The 24,576-nt window shown below is 48.0% G+C and overlaps 3 protein-coding genes across 4 annotated transcripts in view; 1 reads left to right on the top strand and 2 right to left on the bottom strand.

Moving 5' to 3' along the window:
- The window catches only part of il16 (interleukin 16), a 46,846-nt gene extending 44,181 nt beyond the window's left edge, over positions 1-2,665 (bottom strand). For both annotated transcript variants that reach the window (XM_080772249.1, XM_080772250.1), the window contains exon 1: positions 2,454-2,665. In XM_080772249.1, coding sequence (XP_080628375.1) covers positions 2,454-2,466 — 13 coding nt within the window. In that variant the 5' untranslated portion in view covers positions 2,467-2,665. The remainder of the gene's footprint in view (positions 1-2,453) is intronic.
- A 2,239-nt stretch (positions 2,666-4,904) lies between these two features.
- Positions 4,905-9,243, bottom strand: mthfs (5,10-methenyltetrahydrofolate synthetase (5-formyltetrahydrofolate cyclo-ligase); the record flags this gene model as incomplete). Its single annotated transcript, XM_080761770.1, has 5 exons — positions 9,181-9,243; positions 8,809-8,920; positions 7,748-7,849; positions 7,265-7,430; positions 4,905-5,131 (listed from the first exon to the last, which is right to left on the bottom strand). The coding sequence occupies exons 1-5, from the start codon at positions 9,198-9,200 to the stop codon at positions 4,905-4,907; spliced, it is 627 nt and encodes a 208-aa protein (XP_080617896.1). The 5' UTR covers positions 9,201-9,243.
- A 3,278-nt stretch (positions 9,244-12,521) lies between these two features.
- Positions 12,522-18,095, top strand: LOC308314941 (nucleoporin NUP188-like; the record flags this gene model as incomplete). The annotated part of the gene is made up of 1 exon (XM_080762759.1): positions 12,522-18,095. One exon carries the CDS (start codon positions 12,522-12,524, stop codon positions 18,093-18,095), a length of 5,574 nt encoding a protein of 1,857 aa, XP_080618885.1.
- Positions 18,096-24,576: the final 6,481 nt, after the last annotated feature.

Genomic DNA, 24,576 nt, shown 5'->3' with positions numbered 1-24,576 from the left:
GACCTTATATTTAATGATGTTTGGGAGACAAGAAACACTTTCCTGGGGGTTTTATGTGGGTACAATCTGTGTTTTCAGATATTTTAGTATTTCAAAGTGTCGACACTGGTCTCACTTCCTTTCTGGACTCTACACAAGGTATAGAGTGAGTGCACCAAAGCATTATGGTCATTGTAGTCAAACCCTAGTCAAACACACATAAAGTACTACATGTAATTGTGCTACTGTTATCTACTACAAATAGGCTACTATTAACATTGAGTCACTGGAGTTTCTTCCAGCTGTGAAAATGTCCCTTTAATCAATACTACAATAGAAATACTCTGTTACAAGTATAAAAGTCCTCCTGAGTTCAAAATTAAGGTACAAAAGTATTGGTATGAAAAGTGTACACAAAAGCAGAAAGTACTCATTATGCAGAAAAGGTCTTCAAATGTTTCATATGTATGAAAGCTCTTGAAAACAGCGGATCTACAAGCTCGCACTGCGGTGTGACAAATTGTGAGCTTGTAGATCTAGTAACTAGTAATCTTCAAAGTAACTAAAGTTTTCAAATATTCCAGTAAAGGGAAAGAAAAGGGAAAAAAATTAAAAAATAAAAGAACACCTCAAAAATGTACTTCATTGCACGCGTGTGTGCGTGCGTGCATGCATGCCCATATTTAGCTAACAGACCCTGATTGAGAGAGAGGGCACTGGGGGGGGGGTCTGCCTCAGGGACGGGATGAGGGGGCGGGGTTGAGGGGGGGGTGAGGAGCCAAACAACGCGTGTGTTGTTCTGTTCAGAGTTTACTCACCAGGGAGTTTTCCAGTCTGACAGATCACGGAGCAGCGCTTTAATACCAAGACACAAACACCACCTAAGACAGCGAGTGCTCAGGCCCTATCAACCACATGGCTAGGGTTTCCCCCCGACCCCATGACGGATGACCTGGTAACCAGCTACAACACTGCACTATCCCATAGCCTGGACTCTCTTAGCCCCCATCAAAACCAGGACGGTCTCATTCAATTGCCCTGCCCCCCCTGGTTCACCACTGAGCTTCGAGTCATGGAGGCTGCTGGTCGACGCCTGGAGAGGCTCTATAAGAAAACTGGCCTCACTCTCCACCAGCTATAGGGGATACATAATGAGAACAGTCATCACAATGTCAAGACCGATGCCCAGAAACTTAGACTTGGTTAAATGAACACTTAGTCCTCTGAGCGGACCTCAGGTTGTCGTTGGATACGATTTTGTCCCAAATCCCATGCTGTATTGATGTGGTGGTATACATACTCAAGAAGTGTAAAGTGTGGGGCCACAAGCTGACCCGCTCAGAGGACCAACTATACACAGACAAGTTTAAGTTTCTGGGCATCGGTCTTGACATTGTGATGACTGTTCTCATCATGCAAGTCGTTTTAATCCCCTATAGCTCAGAAAACCCTTCTCTCTCTCTGGTCTGGCTTAACCAACGTTGTGGTCAGCGTGGACTGGGCTCTGTGCTGTATCTGGGCTCTGTGGTCGACTTTTATGAGGCAAAATGTCATGTGTGACTCTGTGGAGAGACCAGAGAGGAAGCCTTGAGATGGTTCCACTGAGCGTAGCACCGGGCTATTTGTGTTTTAAAGCCAGAGCTGCCTTTAGACTGGACAAGTGGACACACAGCATGCAATGTTATGTAATGTGGTTTCCTATAAGGACCACTGTGTGTGTGTGTGTGTGTGTGTGTGTGTGTGTGTGTGTGCCCGCGAACGCACGAATGAATGAATCAATGCACACACACACACACACACACACACACACACACACACAATCTCTTTCTTAATGTAACAATTAAGGCTCACAACAAAGGCACAAGCTGGAGAACACCACGCGATAACCGACAAAATATGTTTAGTCTACCCCTGTAGACTAAATGCCTATTTATACTATTTATAGGTGTTGAGCCGGTGACCACCGAAAACTACAACATGATGTCACTGACCACCGAAAACTACAACATGATGTCACTGGGCCGCGGTGGTAAGAGACTCACCACTCACCCAAACACATCTCTCCGTTTTTACTAAAACTACAACATGACGTCACTGAGACGCGGTGGTATAAGAGACTCACCACTCACCCCAAACACATCTCTCTGATTTGACTAAAACTACAACATGACGTTACTGAGACGCGGTGGTATAAGAGACTCACCCCAAACACATCTCTCTGTTTTTACTAAAACTACAACATGACGTCACTGAGACGCGGTGGTATAAGAGACTCACCACTCACCCCAAACACATCTCTCTGTTTTTACTAAAACTACAACATGACGTCACTAAGCCGCGGTGGTAAGAGACTCACCGCTCACCCAAACACATGTCTCTGTTTCCAGGCCTACTAATAAAAACTGTTTGAGTGGTCACGTTATCACCTAAACCCCTATGATTGAATAGGCCTTCATAGTGTCAGTGTTACTCACCGTAGTCGATCATGACGTCTCAAGCCGTCATCAAATGGTAGCGTATGGCACGATGGGCCTCCAGACAGCCATGGACGGACGGACGGCTCCTAATAGTCCCAGCAAGTTCCACAAACGGATAAAGAGAGTCACATCCACGTCAGGATTAAAAGGCAAAGGTTTTCACTCATAGATTTTCCCTCTGGTCCTGACTATAGGTTTATTCCTCTAGCTCTGCCCGCCCACCTCTCCTCTCCTCTCCCACTCACTTTCTCCTTTTCCTGGATCCACACAACAAGAGGGTGTGTGTCTCAGTGCTCAAGGTTCTAAAAAAAACCCACTGCCCCTTTCCTGTGAGGCAATTCCAGAGAGAGGGAAACACTGCACTCAGTTTGGCTTGAACTCACACACCTACATGTATTTCACATGTAGGAGTCTTTTTTTTGGACGGTGTGTGTGTGTGTGTGTGACTGTGTGCATGTGTATATGTGTGCGCATGTGTGTGTGCGTGCCATCTGTGGGGGTGCTGGAGCCCCAGAGGATGAATGAATAGGTTCTCTATAAACCACACACTCCAGTTCAAAAAGCAAAACTGCTCCTGAATGGAAAAGTTAGGCGTAGCTGACCAGAGGAAAGAAAGTTAGTGTGCGTGTGTGCAGTTCCAGCCTCATCAAACTGATGGCTGATCAGATAGTAATGACGTATCTCTCAGATCCATAGAGAGTGTAAGTGCCCCCCCCCCCCCCCCCCCGACCCACAACCTGTCACGCAAACAGGGCTGTTGTGGGACGGGGGGGGGGGCACACTCACATACTGTACGGACACACATAGCTGCATAATGGAGCGGAGGCGCCACTCAAAAATCATCTGCAAGGAATTTCTTGACATTTGGGAAAACAAAATTAAATGAGACCGTTTTGCCATAGCTTACTTGGAAGTCGTCAGTCAGTAATACTTGACTCATAGATTACAGTCGAAACCCGTCACGTTCTCACTGTATTTATTTCTCATAATCAATGAAAATGAAACTAGGACTATTTACAGTGATCTTGCAGGAACACTGAATGTAAGTCCATATGGGCTGGGCTTCCTTGGAAGCATATGGCACTTAAATAAAGAATAATCAGTCAATCAATCAAATAAATGGAAAGCTTTATCTATTCTACACAATAACTGTACAGCAATCATTTGTACATACAGTAGTGTTCATCTCATCGACTAAAACTATGACAAAAAATGTTTGTCGACTACCTTTTATCACTGAGGAAAACAAAATATATATATAAATTATTAGCTGTCAAAATTAACACTGATACATGTCAGTAGCGCACATTGATAGGTTCTTCATGGCCAAATTCCTAAACTTTGTCAACAACAGGCACTTGTAGATCTGTGAAAGCCGAGGAAAAGGCCCCAATGATTATGGGTTAAGGATCGATTCTGCCCAGCAAAACGTGGCGTGCACAGACGTTTAGAGGGGAGGTGCTCAAGTGAAAAAAGGACACCTTGTGCAGCGCGTGGAATCGGCCGGTTGCCTTAACACACTCCCTACTTTTGGCGGAACGCTCCGCCATAAGGAATGTAATAACCTTCCGCTTTTGGCGGAATTCTCCGCCAGATAAGCTTTTATTCTATTTTTTTTATTCTGATTTCTATTTTTTCATTATTATTTTGGCTCGGCCTTTCCTTCTTTAGCGATCCTAGACCGGATTGCGCAACAGCGGTCCCGTCCACCTCCCATTATACAGGCTGACTAAAAGCTGAATAACTCCTAATCTACGGAGCTCTCCATGGTTTGGATAATTAGCGCGATGTTCGGAGGTCTTTGCTGATTATCCGGTGGTCTAGATGGAAACATTGGCGCTTTCTAGAGCAAGGATGGCTATAGTTTAGCTCGCTAGCATTGACGCTATTTATTACCATAAAGATGGACGCCCACAGCATCCGTTCTAGTGCTGTGTGTGCACCCTCTAAACCGTTATCACTGTATTAAATATACTAAATCAACTGTTATCAGGATGTTGGAATACGTACTGGCATACTAGACATTGTGGTGTTTGGCTGTGTTCACCCGGACTGCACGCATGCAGGGTGGTGCAGACATAGCCTGGTCAAGGACTCCCCCCTCTGGACGTGTCATTTCCAACTCTTATTGTCAGCGCATGTTAACTAGGGGCTACTAAGATATCCTATTCTCTGCCTATCGGGACGTAACTCGGATGGCGCCGAGTCGGGTCTGGTGGCCGACGCAACGCGAGGCACGGCGACTCCGACTCGTCAGTGACACAAAAAGCAAAACGCTCCCATAGTTTCTCTTCCGGATTTCCCAGTATGTTGATTATCAGATACTGGGGGGTATTTCTAAGGTGCTGATTATGAACATTTTCTTGATTAACGGGGGGGTGACAGTTGTATGGGGTGACCTGGAGCAGACCAGGTCTACTCCAGGTCTACTCCAGGTCTACTCCAGGTCTACTCCAGGTCCTCGTACAGGATCTGGTCTATGAGCACGTCGTGTTGGTCCACGGGGATGTCGTCACACAGCTGCTCCCTGAAGGCCAGGGCGATGGTGAAGGGCTTCCCTTTGGGGTGTCCCGCGCAGCGCTCCAGGTACGTGTCGTAGAAGCCCTTCCCTCGGCCCAGCCGGTTCCCGGCGCGGTCGAAACCCAGGCCCGGCATCAGGATCAGGTCCAGGCCTCCTGAGAGAGAGAGAGAGAGAGAGCGAGATATGCTGTAGTAAAAAGGATACATAAAGTATACAGACAAAGGCAGCTACAGTAGTACATATACCGTAGCAGATCTACAAAACATGTTGTGAAAAGAGATTTGGTGTCGTACAGTTGCAACTCAGGCCTGTTTCACTAATAACTGATGCCACACACACACACACACACACACACACACACACACACACACACACATATAATTGATGGATACTATAGGTTCTGTAGTAGGATACACATGATGATATAAATATATACAAATGTACAGACATATTGACATTCTACCAGGCAGCCAGGCAGCTAAGAGTTTTTAGAGGTGGGACAACTCCATCTACTGGTGAAACAATGTACTTGCTCTTTTTGTTCAGAGAAAAAAACTAGTTCTCTGGAATGACACATGGGCTAATCTTGGTTCAATTTAAACAACGACATATAGTTCAACAAGGAATAAATTAAGTACTGATATTGTTTGTGTCAAGGCAGTTCGTAACATAGGCCAACGGTCTATTCATGATTATCAGCAAACTACATAGATGTTTGGAAAAGGGAATGTGTGTCGGTAATTGGACAGTGCAGACAAACGGCCATTGAAGTCACCTAGAGCAAGGGTTCACCTAGAGCAAGGGTTCACCTAGAGCAAGGGTTCACCTAGAGCAAGGGTTCACCTAGAGCAAGGGTTCACCTAGACTCCTAGAGCAAGGGTTCTCAATGTTTTTGGCTGGGGGGGGGACGCCCGGAAATGCTTTGGCCCCTCCCCACCACCAATACAAATTAAACGCTACAATAACCTTAATAATAGAGAAAACACATCATAAATAAATACTGAAACCAGATATAATCATTAAGGAAAGTGTATGCATGCACTGCACTACTAATGTGTACTAAGTAAACTCAAAATATCTATTTTCCAGCCATTCAGTTACAAAAGAAAATAAAGAAAAAGTAAAAATAATTTGGGGCCCTCCCAAAATGGAATGGAACGCAACAGTACTAGGCCTATTCATTAAAGGGTTAGTTTAGATTGTTGGACTTAAAGCTGTAGGAAATACTTGTCAAGTTGCCATTAATATAGTGGTTGCATTTGCAAAGGTATTAATTCCTTTTTTTTTAAGATATATTTTTTGTGGCTTTCGCCTTTATTAAAAATTTCATAGAGGGATACGTATATATCCCTCTATAAAAAATGTAATAAAGGCCACAAAAAATATATCTTAAAAAAGTCTGTTAAAAAAGGTGTTCGTTCAACTTGGACCCCTCTGTCACAACATGGAACTATGGTTTTGTGCTGCTGCTGCTGGCGTAGTGATATTGGACACAAAAAATAGTTTCATGAACTATAATAATAATATTTATAACACACTTTACATTTGAAACAAATCTCAAAGTGCTACATCAAAAGAAGAAGGATGAAATAAAATAATGCATAAGTATATAAAAGGGCTAAAATAAGGACAATTCATGCATTTCGTGGTCAAGTATAGCCTGCTAAAAGGTTAAAAGCACACCGGGCATCTAACGGTCCAACTAGCCAAATGCCTTGTTAAAAAGAAAAGTCTTCAGTCCCCTTTTAAAAGCGTCCACGGACTGTGGTGAACTAATTCAGTAGCAGTAAACTAACAATAGCGTTTTTTCTCAGTCAGTTGATTCTTCATAATCATATCCATAACGCAGAGACAGCTTGTTTATTTTTGGAAACGATTTTAAGATGAGCCTGTGTTATTTTCCATAGAGAAATTACTTCCGTGAAACAGGGGAATCGAGGGGACGAGCGAGTGACATCAGGAGTCGGACTTCGGCGCTCTATTGCCTAAATGGCTAATTATAATACAAACTATTAAGCTATAAATTGTGCAAAAATTATCGACGTCGTGAAAATGCAATGTTTTCTACTTCTACTATCTATTCGGCATACATTTCCATCCCCCATTTGCACATTTCATTTTTCTCCCGATAAAGCCCCAAAATGCCCTCAAGCACAAAACAAGATCTTGTTTTTCCCATTCGGGGATTTATGTGCTAAAATCTGAAATCCAAAAACGCAACTTGTGTGTATTGTGTGTGTGTGTGTGTGTGTGTGTGTGTGTGTGTGTGTGTGTGTGTGTGTCTAACCAGTATCCAGAGCCTCCTCTCTGCTGTGGTCATGGTCAGCAGGCTGTCTGATGTTCCAGGAGGTCAGAGGCAGAGTCTCCATGTCCTCCATGCTCCTCAGCCTGACCATGTCCATGTGGTTGCTCTCCGTGCTCTGGTACTTGGGGATGAAGCACGTCTTGCCGTCCTGGTATGTACCAAAGGTTACAATACTTTTGGATTTGTTTTAGTTCATTTTTTATTAGTATTAGTTTTTCTTTCTGCCCTTTTCAATCATGCACCTAACTAAGGATTGAAAAGGGCCAGAGTATTGTCTAATAAAAACTATAAAAGAAAAATACATTTCTGTTACAGATTGAGCTTATAAATACAGTAATACATGGAGAAAGATGGCGATGTACACAAGGAAGGACTGACAGGCTTCATTTTACGTTCATGTTAGACCCGGGGAACGCTTTGTCCATATTCTTTACAGTCTATGGTCAAAATCCATGTAACCTTTACCTTGAACAGTCGCAGGAGGATCTCCTCGGTGCGCACCTCGTCGTGCATGCTGAGGAACACGGCCACGCGCTGGGAGGCCACGTACTGGGGGTGTCTGAAAAGCTGTGGAAGAAAGAGATGACACAATGTTATTATTATTAGAGATGTCCCGATAATGTATCGCTATCGAGGAAAGTATCGGATCGGCCCTTATATATATATATATATATATGGTGAATATGCCAGTCTAACCACCGATCCGACACAGGGGGTAAAGGGGCCGACACTACTATGACAGGTAAATAAAATGTTGGGACATGTGGAGTTTGCTTTGGAGTTGCCCCAAACTGCAAGTGCACATTTGAGTGAGGAGTCTGCTATAAACACAACACCAGATATATAGCTAGATAGCTATAAACACAACATGTGATCACAACACATACTCACCATAGTCTGGCATTCAGACGTGACGTCATCTGGCATGCAACTACGTCTATGGACTTTTAATGTTTCTCTTATTCATGCGCCCCCGAATTTAAAAAAAATCTGCATGTGTTAGCCAAGTCTATGGACTTTTATGTTTGCTTCACGGGTCCATTTGGTTTCATGTTACACTCTCAAGAATTACGGTACATTATTGTTAAACATCAAGCATTACTTAATTTACAAGAAGTACACAATTAGAGAATGTAGAATAATAGCTATTTTGATCAATGTTTGCCTGTTATCTCTCCTAATGGTACCAACATCAACACAGCATGGAATTGTGGACAAAATCTTATCCAACGACAACATTCTTTAGCTTTGGGTCTGCAAGGCTACATCTCATCAAAATCTTTCAGAAGAGTTGGCCATCCATACAGGAACGCATTTCCCCTGAATACCCAGGAGATGGCGCCCATGCACAACAACAAGACCGTTTAGTTTGGTTCACGCGTCTTGACAACATTTTTAATTCTAAAACTATCGACACACACAAAGACAATCTCGTTACAATCTGACGTATTGAATTTGACACATGTCCCGAACGTATTTGCATTCATTCATTCACCAATCACCACACAGTGACACAGACCACCCACCTTCTGGGAAACCACCTGAGACTGTCTCTGTTTCTCCTTAACGGACAACTCTGACACCCGCCGTTTGATCTCTTTCCTCAGAGCCTGCTTAGCGGCGCGCAGGGCTGCCATCCTGGGAGGAGAGGAGGAGAAAGACAAATACAAATGAATGTAAACTAAACTGGTCTGTCTACTAGTGTAGCAGGTGACTGCTGCCTGCTTTGGTCTTGAAATGCAGAGCTGTTTTATTTCAGCAGCGTTTGACCGTCCTGAACACCTAAACCAAACATGCAGTTAATCATTGATAGTTGCATATTGACCCAGGAGTATATTGTTAATCATTTATACGTAGTTGGCATTGCAGCATTGATATGTTTTTAGGGTTTAACCAACCGTAGCAAATCCACACACATGGCTCTGGTGTGACGTGACGCTGCTCTGTTGAGTTGTAGTTGTTCTAGGCTACGGCGAGAGGCTGGGGGTCAATCCGAGCGAAATGGCACTGCGGGCAGACGCAAAGATGCATGAAGACGAATGGGAGTATCATTTGGAGCATGCTACATGCATTATTGCGTCTTTGCATCGTCGTCGCTGCATAGCTTCCATAAATGCCATTGACAATGAATGTGGTTATTGTCTATGTCTATGTTTTGACACCTTGAACTTGTTTCTGGTTTCTGTGTATTTAATTGTTCAGTGTTTTGTTGTTTTTGTTTTGCTTGTTTGCTTGTTTGTTTTGTCAGACAGTAATATTCATCACGTGTCACAATATTGTATTCAATTTCTTGTCTGTCCAAAAGCTATTTAAAGAGCTTTGTAAAATAAATAAATACATAAATATAGCTGCAAGCAGTGATAAGACGGGACCAAGCATTTTCACATACAAACTTCTCTTCAAGGCATTTCAGATAATGGTCCATAGATTGTGTGTAAGGGACACAGACAGATGTTGTATATTAAAATACCATACAGGAGAGTAAATGTGCACGGCAGACAGACGACGAGATGATGTTCCTTGATGTTTATTTCAGAGTACACAGCACAGCAAACAGCATAGTTCCGACGGCCTCATGCCGTCGGGGAGCATGCCCAGTTACATGGTAGAGAGTGGGGGAACGACCGGCCCAGATCTTTCTTTGTCTGGCATTATATCTATCGTGTGTTCATGTGTTCATATGGCTCTCGGCCTATCAGGATGGTCCACGATCTGACCACTGCCTTGGGTCTCAACCCCGGCCCTAACAATGACCCCAGTTATTTATTACCCATGGGCCTTTGTCTTGGCTTTCTGTTCTGTGCCAAACCCTGATCATGTTTCACTATTATCAGGTCTTAACATGTGTCCCTGTGCATGCAGTGGTTCCAGGCATCATTAGCTGGTCTATGTGTTCTCAAATTACACCACATTCCCCCCTTTCAACAGACTCTGTCTGTTGAATACAAAATGTATAGTCCATATTCATAACTGTTGCTTATACCCCCCTTGACCCTCAGCTGGACACTACAAATTCAAGACACCACAAATAACAGCATTACAGTATAAGAAGTTCCCCAACATGGTTTTCAAACACAGACATTCAAGATTACTTGCCATAAATGATTTTCATTACAGTGGGTAGATATACAATTTCGGATCAGTGGAGAATTCTCTTCATGTTACTTCAAACTCTTATGGCTAAAAATGTTACAGGACAATGAACCATATCACATGGACCTCTCTTCTCGAGATCCACATGAACGCCAATATCTCACTTCACTTTCAACAAAGCAAAGACCACTCTCAACTCGTACGTCATCTATGCGCACAAACAAAGAAAAATAAGGAAATCGCATTTTAAGCCCTAGAGACCCACAAAGAGTCAAATCAAACTCTCTTTAAACACTGTAAACTTTCGGCTGCCAATTGCCTTGTAATTTAATCACTATTCTGACAAATAAATAATCTCAAACAATGAATAATGGAAATGATTAGTACAGTTAACTGACATTTAAACAAGACATGCTGCTCGCAGCTCCATTGTTACAAGAGCACTTTTGATATACAATAACCTACATGTTTTACTACTAAACTCTGCTATTCCAATGCCAGTACATAGTAAATAGACACAATATCAGAATACCCTGAGTCACTTCCTCGGACTCATCCTGACCACAACCACCCGCGGTGATTCCATTAACCACCCGTGGTGATTCCATAAAAGATAAAAAGAAATAACATTCAACGCCAGAGTTTAACTATAATAACACATATCTCTTGATATCTCTAGGAAAACACCTCATTGACTCATAATTAGGCTACTTATGACTCAATTTATCTAATTATACGGCAAACATACCAACATGAGGCCTATTAATTCATGTTGAAAACAAACGCAACGCACAATTTGTAATCAGAGTGAAGGAATTGTCCCTCTTCGCCTCTGATATGACAAAGGAAACTTCTTCTGTATGCCGCTCTTTCTAGTTGCTTTGAAATGTCCGTTCAGCTGCACAGAACAAGTTGAGAAAAAAGTTCACTGCTGTTTTCTGCTGTGATGTCATCATCTCTCCTCTCCCCCCTCCCAACTCTGAAACAACAGAGCTGGGAACACTCGTGAAGAGAAAAGAAAAGGCTGGAACGTCTTCATCACAGACCCCTTGATCAGGTCCACGAAGGCACTCAGCTTAGGTCGGTCAATCGGCCATGGATGATGGAAAGCCCCGCCGCGCTGTGCTGCATCTCCCTGCTCGCCGCTCGCGACCGCTGTCCTCACGCCGGCGTGATGTTGGCTCGCTCGCAGGCCGCTCCACCGTCCACCCATCTGGCGGCTGGCATCGGTCCCCGCTGCGCAACACTCCTCACCGCGGTGGTCGTCGTCATCATCCCCGCTGCGTAGACAAGCTCACGGTCGGGTCCGCTGGAAAGTCTTCGTCGCCGTCCACAAAAACTCCCCGTTTTCGAATTAGACTGAACAATTAGACTGAATAAAAAACCGCTGGTTCTGCTCCTAACTGGCACAAAAAGACACCATGAAGGTCGGGTTTCGGCACCATCTGTTGTATATTAAAATACCATACAGGAGAGTAAATGTGCACGGCAGACAGACGACGAGATGATGTTCCTTGATGTTTATTTCAGAGTACACAGCACAGCAAACAGCATAGTTCCGACGGCCTCATGCCGTCGGGGAGCATGCCCAGTTACATGGTAGAGAGTGGGGGAACGACCGGCCCAGATCTTTCTTTGTCTGGCATTATATCTATCGTGTGTTCATGTGTTCATATGGCTCTCGGCCTATCAGGATGGTCCACGATCTGACCACTGCCTTGGGTCTCAACCCCTAACAATGACCCCAGTTATTTATTACCCATGGGCCTTTGTCTTGGCTTTCTGTTCTGTGCCAAACCCTGATCATGTTTCACTATTATCAGGTCTTAACATGTGTCCCTGTGCATGCAGTGGTTCCAGGCATCATTAGCTGGTCTATGTGTTCTCAAATTACACCACACAGACACAAGGGGTATTCCATAACAGCCCAGTATGCATTTGAAAATGTTAACTTTATCATTTTAAAATAGAAGGAAGTCTACAGAACTCTGATCACTTTGAAACCCAATTTCGGAGCCATTACATCATAGATATGTCATAAAAACTTGATGTCATAGATAAGTGATGTTGCCGCCGCCCCGCCATTAGGATGTTACCCTGCCATTAGGATGTTACACGCCGACACATTCACATCCAAGTAGACAACATGAGGGACTCGGAGCCTACGTGTGTCCGGACTAGTGGAGAGCTGTGGACCATCTTGAGGTCTTCTCTGAGACAACCTCCTCCCATCCAGACAGAACCTCCTCACGTCCAAACAGAACTGGAGAGACACTGGGAGAGACTCCGCCAGGGTCTGAACTTCTACCAAGCTCCCTGCAGCAGCTCCCCTGCAGGGAAGCTCCCTCATAGCAGCGGCTCCTCTCTGAGCGACTCGGACCAACCTCTGGACGTCTATGCTCTGAGGGTGAGCAGAGCACTGGGTCTGGAGCGGCAGCAGAGTGTCCACATGTTGCAGTGTTACTTGCGGGAGGACTACAGAGGAACCCGAGGATCGTTACAGGCGCTTCTTCAGGACGAGAGAGCGAGCCGAGTCCTCCTGCTGAACGTGTGCGACTATTACCACCGGGAGCGTCTCAGTCTGCTCAGGTGTGTTCTGCTGCTGCTGACCCATTTCCAGAACGACCGGCACCCTCACAGGGCGGCGTTCTCAGACTGTGTCGCCAGACTGGAGAAGCACTTGGCCGTTAGCTACCGCTCTCAGTTGGAGAGGCTTCTCAGAGCAGAGGCACCGACGGCGGAAACCCACGGAGACTTTATGACGGAGAGGCAGGCGTCTCGCTGGTTCCTCCAGTGTCTGAGGGAACAGTCTCTGCTCCTGGAGATCCTCTTCTTATATTACACACACTTTGAGATGAGTTCCTCCGACCTGCTGTGCTTCACGAAGACGTTCCAGGAGGCGGGCTTCGGCCTACGGCAGACCAACAGACACCTGGTGGACGGAAGCATGGATTCTGTGCTCGAGCACATGGGTCAACTCTGCGCTCTGATCCTCGTGGAGGGAATGGACGTGGACTTTCTTCAGCAGTGTGTCCTGGAGGGCAGCACGGAGCGGCATCATTTCTCCAAGGACCATGACGTCATGGGGAAGATGGACCGACTGCTGCTGGCCTTGGGAGATGTTCCTCACCACGGCCCCGTGCTGCTGGCCTGGCTGCTGCTCAGACACACGCTGCAGCCGGACCAATCGGGCCGGGTCGTGAGGGTGATGGGCAACGCCGCGCTGCGGCTGGGTGTCTTCGGGTACCTGAGCGCCATGCTGCGAAGCCTCAGTGTCTCTGGGGAAAACTCCACAGCCAACGCTGCGAAGATGTGCGTCTACGGCCTCCTGTCGTTTTCCATCGCCTCTTTTGAAGAGGAGACTCTGGGCGACCAGCAGGACATGTTGGACGCCGCCTGTCAGGTCCTGTCCGCTCCCGGCCTGCCGGACCAATTCTGGGAAACGAGAACCGGCGCGGCGGGACTGGGAACCGTTCTGAACGGAGCCGTCGGCCTGTTTCCTCACAACCTGGGACCCCTGTTACAGCTCCTGACCGCTCTTCTGTCAAACCAGGCAACTGCAAAAAGGGTGTACGCCTTTCTAGACAAGATGTCCTCGTACACGGAGGTCTACAAACACATGCCCAATGACGTGACGTCCAGAGACAACGAGACGCTGTGGAGGAGACGGACGCCCAGGTTCCTCTACCCACCTGGCCTGGGACAGACCGATCTGATGTCTCAGGGACAGACCAACCTGCGGATGCCTCAGGGGGTCTCTGGCCAGGTACAGGTGCGACCAGGTGACCAGGCCTTCGTGGTGCACTGGAACTTTTCCTACAGCTCCTGGACTGTCTTCACGTGCGAGTTTGAGATGCTGCTGCGTGCGGAGCCGTCATCCACAGACGAGATGTTTCACAGCGAACGTGTGAAAGCCATCCTGGACCTGGTGCAGAAGATGATATTGAATGCAGACCGGACCGTGGCCGACGGTCTGTCGCCTCTCATTTTGCGCGTCTCCACCTTGCTGCAGAGGATGATGTCATTCGTCAACCCTCCACTGGATGCGATCGCCTCTTGCGTGAACTGTCTGGCGGTGTCGGTCTCCGGAATGCCCGGGATCGTTTGGTCCGGTCTGGATTGTGCGGGATTCCTTCCGTTCGCGTCCGGCCCCGTCGACACGGTGAGCGACACGGTGCGCTGCGTGAGCGCCGAAGGCATGAAGGCCGGTAAGTACGGCGACCTGCTGATTTCGGAGATGTCCAGGGGAGAGTATCCCGTGACAATGGCCTTCCTGCGCCTCGTCGCCGCCTTAGTGAAGAGTGAGCCGGGAAGTGCTGCAGTGCACCGCCGCCTGATCCCCTCCGTACTGCTGGTGTTGAACAACATGCTGCCCGTCTACCATAGGTGGCGCTACAGCACCCTTGGCGACAGAGAGAGGGTCGGCTGTCTGATCTTGGAGCTGATCCATGCTGTTCTCAGCCTGACTCTGGAGCTCCCTCCGGAGGATGAAGCGGGCGCCGCCACCCTGCGGTCTGTGTGCGTGCACACCCTGGATAACGGCCAATCCGGAGTGGCCGTGGTCAACATCATGGCGGAGGGAGGAGACGCCATCCACGCGGGCCGATCGGAGGGCTCGGTTCAGACGCCGATCCAAACGATGAAGTTGGCGATCTCCGTCACGGACAACGTGATGCGCCTGAAGCCGCCGCCGCCGCCGTCCTCTGATGCGATGATGATGTCGCCTCTGCAGCGGGCGCTGACGCAGCACAGGGGTCGCCACGGCGAGAATCCGATCGCCGCCCTGGCCAGGTGCGTCTTTGTGAGCACGTCTAAACACGACGAGCCGGAGCTCCCGCGGCTGGCCGTCCAGCTGCTGACGAGGCTGGCGGCGGCGACGCCCGTGTCGCTGCATGCCTGTCTGGACGGCCAGGCAGCCGCCGTACGACACGCCTTCCTGGCTCGACTGCGGAGCGCCACGGAAGACGTGAGGTTGAAAGTCGCGATCCTGGAGTTCCTCTCCGTCGCCGTGGAAACCCAGCCGGGCCTCGCCGAGCTCTTTGTCGACCTGGAGGTGAAAGGCGGAGACCGGGGGCGGGGCTCAGACCGGCCAATCAGTAAGGAGGCGGAGGAGTTAATCATAGGAGAGAGCAGCTGTTTGCGCGTCGTGTTGGACCTGATCTGCTGCGAGGCCCCTCCGTGTCCCACTCCGCTCCGCAGGGCAGCCCTGGCTTTCCTTCTCGCCCTGTGGCGGGATCGCAGCGACAGCGCCATCTCTGCCCTACACGCCACGGACAAGTTTTGGGACAATTTGTCGACGCCTCTCTTTGCTACCCTCCCGTCTACCGACGCGCCAGAGCCCTGCGTTCTGGAGATCTGCGCCTCCGTTCTGAACATCATCGGCCTGGAGGTTCATTATGCCTCCGGCGGCGGTTCTTTGGATCGGTCGCTGAAGGACGTGCTGCGCAGGTTCTCCGGCGGGCGGCGCTACGGGCACTGGTCGCAGTGTGTCAAGTCGCTGGTGCTGCGCAGTGCGGTGGCGCAGCAGCAGACAGAGGAAGACGGGCCGGCCCTCCGCTCCCTCGTCTCGGCCTGGGGCTTCCTGCTCGGGGTGGCCGCCGCCCACCCCGACATCATGCACCTGACGGACGACTCCGTCCGACTGACGCTCCTCGTGGACATCCTGGACGGAACCAAGGCAGCGTTGACGACAGCTCCGCTGGGCCTGAACGGAACCTCCTCCAACATGGCTCAGGGCTCCACTCTGGGCTCCTCCAACATGGCTCAGGGCTCCACTCTGGGCTCCTCCAGCATGGCTCAGGGCTCCACTCTGGGCTCCTCCAGCGTGGCTCTGGCCTCCAGCATGGCGTCTCTGCTGCTGGCCCTCCTGGAGCAGTGGAGGGGCGTTGTGGCCCCCGCCGCCCCGGACGTCCTGTGCTCGCTGTCCCTCATCGCGGAGAGTATCCTTCAAGCGGAGCATCCGTCGATGGACGGCACGAAGGCCAAGGTCTTCTCCGCACTCGTAGCGGTGCTGCAGGCGCAGTGGCGGGGACTCTGCGGCGGACATATATCCCGGCTGCCCCGGCGGCTGATGATGCTGCTGCCACGCGTCTGCGAGACGGTGAAGTGCGAGGCGATCGTGCTGACGGACAGAACTCGACGTCTGCAGAGCGACGGGAGCGACATGGAGTCGGACGCTCCTCCTCACAGCCTTCAGGGGGCGTGTGTTCCGGCACTGCACCTCCTCAGGGAGCTGTGCTCTGCTGACGAGGAGGAGGAGGAGGATGGAGAATGGCTGTCAGTGATGAGGAAGCAGCAGCTCCTTCCCTCGCTCCTCTGCGCTCTGGAGCTCAGTCTCGTTTCCACGCGGAACGTGGAGTTCTCCGAAGCGGCGTTGCAGCTGCTGCTGACGCTGGCCCGCTCCTCCCAGCAGGGGGCAGCAGCCGTCGCCGGAGCGGCGATCACTCAGAGTATCTGTCTTCCTCTTCTCAACGTGTACGACGTCTGTGACGCCACCGTCGCCCCACGCTGGACAGCGGTGTACCAGCTGTGTATGTGCCTCATGGAGAGTCTGCTGAGGACGCTGCGCTACGGCTTCGTGAAGCAAGCCTTGGACTTTGTGGGAGTTCATCGGGAGGGCGTGCTGCGGTGTCTGAGCGCAGTGCGAACGCTGCCCAGCCTGGACACTCTGGACGAGGCCGATCGCACTCTGGCCTTTCTGCTGCAGCTCTGCGGCTACCACGAGGAGTGGCGGTTCCACCTCCCCGAGCTTCTGGGAGACGTGGAGCAGAGCCTGTGCTCCCTGTGTCAGACGTGCACGTACGTCCTTCAGAGCAAGACGGCGCTCCGTCGGTACCGTCGGGTTAGAAACGGTCCACCTAGCCCACCTCAGACCACCTCCGAGGCACGGGGTCTCCAACCCTTTAATATCAAGGACTGTGCGTTTCGTACGCGTTTTGCGACAGACTCGGTGAGCTACAGCCCGCTAAGGGAGCCCCCAGAAGGCCCTCAAGCTCCCTCCTCGGGGTTCCCCGGACCCTGTTTAATGGAGAGAGGGGAGGCGGAGCAGAAGCTCCTGAAGATCCTCAGTAAAACTCTGTCCGCTCTGCAAAACTTCACTCCGGACTGCGTTCGGCTCCTGTCAGACCGGTGCCGTCCGGACCCGGCCCGCTTCAGGAGCATGTTCGTCCCCACGTTCACGGCATCGCCGCTCAACCCAGACGTGCCTCCTTCCTTTGGAACCCTGGTGTCCACGGCGAGTGTGGCCCTCGCTCTTCTGGGAGACTTGGAGAAGAAACCGGCAGAGCCGAGGTCTTCTTTCCTGCTGGGAGGAGACGTGGAGAAGACAGCAGCAGAGCCGAGGTCTTCTTTCCTGCTGGGAGGAGACGTGGAGAAGACAGCAGCAGAGCTGAGGTCTTTACTCGTGCTTACCACGGAGCAGAGTGTCTCGATGCTGATCTCCCAGGCTCTCGGGTGTCTGAGGCACCCAGGTGGCTCCTCCCACAGAGACCCTGGTGGTTCCTCCTCCTGCTCCTCCCCTGTAGACAAACGGAGGCTGAAACAGGAGCTGACCTCTGAGATGACCACTCTGCTCTCTGACTTGAACCGCCACTTCTGTAGGACGGCGGCGTCGCGCCCACCATCCCCAGCGTGCGGCGCCGTTGTGCCTTCCTCTGAGATCGTCGTCCAGCTCGTCCAAAGCTTCATCGCACTTCTTGTGCAAAGTCAGACGGACGGGTAGTAGCAGCCGCTAGCCGCTAGGGGTAGTAGCACGGGTAGTAGCAGTTCTAGTAGCAGTAACACTTCTCCACAGTGTCTTGCATGTTTTACCAGCTGTGCTGATCTACATTCACACAAACCAGTACTAGCGACATCTGATATTTGAATCTTCATTGGCTATAGCCTGGCTAGCCTATAAGCCAATGGAACACTTAAAACCCATACTCACCCCCTCTCTCTCTCCCTCACCTTGGTCCCGCCTTATCGCTGCTTGCAGCTATATTGTTTCTGTTTGTTCATTTATTTTCATTGTTACTGTATATTGATTGTTGTTCATTATTGTTGGGATGTTTGTTGTTGTCTCTCTGTGTGCACAATGTTGACTTTTGTTTTGTTGTATGTATGCTTTGGCAATGTAGAACCTATTTATCATGCCAATAAAGCCTTTTGAAATTGAAATTGAGAGAGAGAGAGAGAGAGAGAGAGAGAGACCAGCCACACAGTTATTTTCTTGTAAAAACAAAAATAGTATTTAATGTATCTACAATAATCATACAATCATCTCTCCATGAAATATAAATAATACTAAATATACAGAACATAAATAATACTAAACATACAGAACATAAAGCTGTAGATAAATGCATGTCATTAAAAATAAAGAAGCAATAGAGCATAATTATAATTCTTTGTTATAATTATAATAGAGCATAATTATCTAAAGACACATCTGTAAAATAGCCATGGATGCAAAGTCATACTGTGTAAGTTATTTTGATAGAATATTGAAGATATGGAGACGACCTGGACACCCCATCATGCAGAACCAATCCCATATAAATTATGTGGGGACTTTTAAGTGATAGTGGATTTTAGATTTGAGTTTTACACCATTTGGATCTTTAGATAGGCTATTGCATTTTTAGATTTGAAGTTTTATATTTGTGATCGGCAAAACAATTCAGTGTTTTTAATGGCACCTGTCTTTTGAAACCTGTGATCATGCTGAAAGTTGAATAAACATAAACATACAGGTATAACAGCTATATTTTTATATAATCTTTCAACTGGTATATTCTTTCCACAATAACCATTTCACAATAATGTGTTTTTTGAGAACTTCTCGACCGGTTCCGATATTATACGGATTATAATTACGCTGCCTAGAAATACACCAAACAAAAGCGACAGAGCCATTGACAGTCACATTATTATTGCGTCATCAACTGTGAAAATAATCTGGATTATTTTGAGACCGATCAGATACCGAAATCGATGCCGATTTCGATATGCCACGCAAATTTATCGTGCATCACTAGTATTTAGTGGTGTATTTTTTATGATAATTAAGGTAACACAGAGCTGTGGACGGTGGCGCTGCTCGAGCCAGTCGAGGACTTCAAATAACTTTGGGGTCTGCCGGTCTGGACTGGTTCAACAGAACCGGAGAGCACTTGCCTGGAATGCCTTGCGTGAGGCGAGTGAGGAGAGTGTGGAAATCAGACATGGGAGAAGACCATATACTGTAGCTACTGTGGAGTCAGTACTGCTGTATGGGGCCGAGACATGGACCCTCCCAGTGGAGTCAGTACTGCTGTATGGGGCTGAGACATGGACCCTCCCAGTGGAGTCAGTACTGCTGTATGGGGCCGAGACATGGACCCTCACAGTGGAGTCAGTACTGCTGTATGGGGCCGAGACATGGACCCTCCCAGTGGAGTCAGTACTGCTGTATGGGGCTGAGACATGGACCCTCACAGTGGAGTCAGTACTGCTGTATGGGGCCGAGACATGGACCCTCACAGTGGAGTCAGTACTGCTGTATGGGGCCGAGACATGGACCCTCCCAGTGGAGTCAGTACTGCTGTATGGGGCCGAGACACGGACCCTCACAGTGGAGTCAGTAGGCCTACTGCTGTATGGATGGAGTCTACACAAGAATGCTACGGATGGCACTATACTGTAGGTGTGACATGGACGGACCTCATCAGAAATGTGGACCTCTATGGGGACCTACCACGGGTCACAGACAAAGGATGAGGCTGGCAGCTAGGGCACTGCGTCAGGCAACGAGAACTGGGTGCATGTGCATGTGTTTGGCTAGACCCCAGAACAGGGGGGGGGGGGGTGCACCGATCCGGGAGTCACGAATTGGTGTTGGCTATAGTAGACCACACTCTCACATCGCATCATAAAAAGGTATTTATTGATGTTTCGTCAATGATATTAAATACAGTTTTTGACAACTGCTTGATGTGTTCCAAAATATCCTCCACGAGGACCCTGTAGTGTTCCTTTTTGAGCTGTACTTCCAAGCTATAGCTAGTAGGAGGTGTCGCCAAAAATTAACGTTACACAGTATGCCTTTAATAAGGTTTTGTAGGGTTGAATAAGGTTCAGCAGCAGCAGCAGCAGCAAAGGCACATGAAGAAAAACTAAGTACAAAAAGTAAAACATTAAACTAATGTTTAGCTTCTGTGATTCCACATCATTGTCATATACTATTGTGTGTTTTATTATAATCAATAATATATATAATATTAATATTATTGTATTTTTTTTGGCTGAATGAGTGGCTAGAATGGTTGCCGATGAATCAATATTCATCATTAAGTCATTATATATATATATATATATATATATATTTTAGGGGTGCACGATTATGAAATTATAACCGATAATCTCTGATTATTTGAAGGGTCATCTATCTGCCGATACCGATTCTGACCGATTCCGATATTATACAGAGGACCACAATGGAAACAAGCCTATAGGCCCTATAGGGGCTTATTGGCCCAAAGCCTGTTAATAAAGTATTCAATCAATCAATAAATAGCCTATACTATAATTTCCGATACCGATGTGGCATTTTTATGGCCGATATGGATGATTATGCTACAGAATAATCGTGCATCCCAATATATATATATATATATATATATATATATATACACACACACACACACACACACACACATTTATTTTTATGAATTTATATCAAAACACGAACAAATCATCATAAGGCAAAAGAAGATCTCCAAGCACTCCAGGCGTTTAACAAAGTAATCTTGCCACAGGTCCCTTATGTCCCCTATTCTGTCCCTCAGGGCCCTTATGCAGTCCCTTATGTCCCCTATTCTGTCCCTCAGGGCCCTTATGCAGTCCCTTATGTCCCCTATTCTGTCCCTCAGGGCCCTTATGCAGTCCCTTATGTCCCCTATTCTGTCCCTCAGGGCCCTTATGCAGTCCCTTATGTCCCCTATTCTGTCCCTCAGGGCCCTTATGCAGTCCCTTATGTCCCCTATTCTGTCCCTCAGGGCCCTTATGCAGTCCCTTATGTCCCCTATTCTGTCCCTCAGGGCCCTTATGCAGTCCCTTATGTCCCCTATTCTGTCCCTCAGGGCCCTTATGCAGTCCCTTATGTCCCCTATTCTGTCCCTCAGGGCCCTTATGCAGTCCCTTATGTCCCCTATTCTGTCCCTCAGGGCCCTTATGCAGTCCCTTATGTCCCCTATTCTGTCCCTCAGGGCCCTTATGCAGTCCCTTATGTCCCCTATTCTGTCCCTCAGGGCCCTTATGCAGTCCCTTATGTCCCCTATTCTGTCCCTCAGGGCCCTTATGCAGTCCCTTATGTCCCCTATTCTGTCCCTCAGGGCCCTTATGCAGTCCCTTATGTCCCCTATTCTGTCCCTCAGGGCCCTTATGCAGTCCCTTATGTCCCCTATTCTGTCCCTCAGGGCCCTTATGCAGTCCCTTATGTCCCCTATTCTGTCCCTCAGGGCCCTTATGCAGTCCCTTATGTCCCCTATTCTGTCCCTCAGGGCCCTTATGCAGTCCCTTAAATGGTTAGGGTCTGTTTAACAATCTCTGTCTGTTTAACAATCTGTCTGTCTGTCTGTCTGTCTGTAACTTAAAAACAATCAAAGCTTCAAATGACACAGCATGACAATATAGCATAATGAAGAGGTTTTGAACATTACGTCAATGTAAAGAGGTTTACAACATGAAACGTTATTTTGTGCGGCTCAGTGTTGCATGATGATAATAATTATAATAATAATAATAAAGGGGGTCGCATGGTCAAAAATGTGATCATTTATACATTCAAATAAAAAATATAAATGTTTTTGTCATCACCACAATGCATTATGCATTATAAAGCCCTTTTTAACGGTCAAAATAGAATTTTGAAATGGCTACAACAGCTAAATTTGATATTTAACCGTTGCCATGTCCGTGCAGAGTGACATAATTAATTAATTCAGTAATGAATCAATGGTCATGTTCGGTGGCATGCATAGCTGACATGCATTTAATCAAAGTACTGCTGGGTGTTTTACTCCACTACAGTTTAGTTACTACACTGTATGATTATTAGAAAACATTCTTTAAACCAATTAAGCCCTATTATTTCATTATTTTATACTCTGGCTATTCAAAAATAGCAGATCTACAAGCTCACAACAAGCGGTGAACTTGTATTTTCCCGAAGTTTGACACAAAGTTTGAAACATCCAACTATTTTCACTCTGTCGTTTAGATTAATATTCTAGATATTTGTTTAAATAAATATTTTGTAACATCCGCGTAGTTTTACTCTAGTACTGTTTTATATTTGCTTAAAGCAATATTTCGATGCCAATACATCGAAACTTTCACATGTTTAATATTGGCCATGTACTTGTAAGAGAGTATTTCTAACTTTACATTATTATTTATTTATTTACTCCGGCAGTGAATGAGTTAAGACCAGAGGCGTGGCCAGACCGGAGGCGTGGTCAGACCAGAGGCGTGGCCAGACCGGAGGCGTGGCCAGACCGGAGGCGTGGCCAGACCAGAGGCGTGGCCAGACCGGAGGCGTGGCCAGATCAGAGGCGTGGCCAGACTGGAGGCGTGGCCAGACCAGAGGCGTGGCCAGATCAGAGGCGTGGCCAGACCGGAGGCGTGGCCAGACCGGAGGTGTGGGCAGACGGGAGGCGTGGCCAGACCAGAGGCGTGGCCAGACTGGAGGTGTGGCCAGACCAGAGGCGTGGCCAGACTGGAGGTGTGGCCAGACGGGAGGCGTGGCCAGACGGGAGGCGTGGCCAGACCAGAGGCGTGGCCAGACCAGAGGCGTGGCCAGACTGGAGGCGTGGCCAGACTGGAGGCGTGGCCAGACTGGAGGCGTGGCCAGACCAGAGGCGTGGCCAGACGGGAGGCGTGGCCAGACCAGAGGCGTGGCCAGACCAGAGGCATGGCCAGACTGGAGGCGTGGCCAGCCTGGAGGTGTGGCCAGACTGGAGGCGTGGCCAGACGGGAGGCGTGGCCAGACCAGAGGCGTGGCCAGACTAGAGGCGTGGCCAGACCAGAGGCGTGGAGAGACTGGAGGCGTGGCCAGACTAGAGGCATGGCCAGACCAGAGGTGTGGCCAGACCGGAGGCATGGCCAGCCTGGAGGCGTGGCCAGTGTTGTTTCGTTATTTTGAGGTTGGTAAAATATGCCTTAATGCTAAAAAAAATAATAAATGTTTTCATGAATAATATCTGGATAGGAACAATGCTCCATGTTATTATAATTTTTTTGTTTTGTATAAAATAATGAACGTGTATTCTCCGTAAGCAAATAATGATACAATTCAGCAATAGTCAATGCTGCTATAAAGGTTTAGATTTACTACTGTATGCTAATAACCCTTTTGACCATGAACTGTTTATTATGTTTCATGTTATACTCTGTATTGTTATTCTTATTATTATTGTCACATTATTTACTTCAACAGTCTTTGTACGGATGATCTTCTTCTGAAATCAGAGGCGGAGCAGAAATATGGCCGCGCCCCCAGTGTAGGGAGGAGGCGGAGTTAACCAGAACATTGACATTCGCGAGGGCGGAATCACCTTCGCGTTTGAGTAAATGGTCACTCCCCTTTCTACTAGTAGTAGGGGGATAAAGAACAGTTTCAGACAGCGACGGAGGGCCGCCGTCTAAAGCCAACTTGAGGCACGAGAGTCGCCGTGTCGAACCGTTGCGAAGTTCGCTTAGCCCGACTCAGCCCAGTTCGAGTTGCGACCCGATAGGCACAGAAGAGCAACTAATGTTCTGGCGAGAGCGTTTGCCCCGAGTGCCACTCAAAGTGGCCACTAGTGGCATCCTTGCACAAGTGCACTGGGCAATCACAGCACGTCCTGAAACAAACGTGAAGGCGATTCCGCACTCGCGACTGGATCAGACTGGTCTGAATTCGCCTGAATTCGACTATCAAAGTTATTTCTCCGTCTTCTGATTCAGTCCAGAGCAGATGTGGATATACACTGCAAAATTATTATTTTTCAAACGTGTAATTTTATGAATCCGACAAGTTTCTTCAAGTTGTGGAAATACTTTCAGTGGTATAGCGACATGGAGGAAGCAGATGTTTCCTTTTCCATACAAACTAGAGTTAGGCTTTTAGTTCAGGTCTGGAATCCATTTTGTTATAATTTCCAATATGATAACAATATGGATTCCAAACCCAGAAATACAAC

This window comes from Protomyctophum bolini (genome assembly GCF_963924005.1).
Source record: "Protomyctophum bolini genome assembly, chromosome: 1".
NCBI classification, from domain to species: domain Eukaryota; kingdom Metazoa; phylum Chordata; class Actinopteri; order Myctophiformes; family Myctophidae; genus Protomyctophum; species Protomyctophum bolini.
The sequence above is the reverse complement of the archived record's forward strand: the minus strand, read 5'-3'. Positions and strand labels throughout refer to the sequence as shown.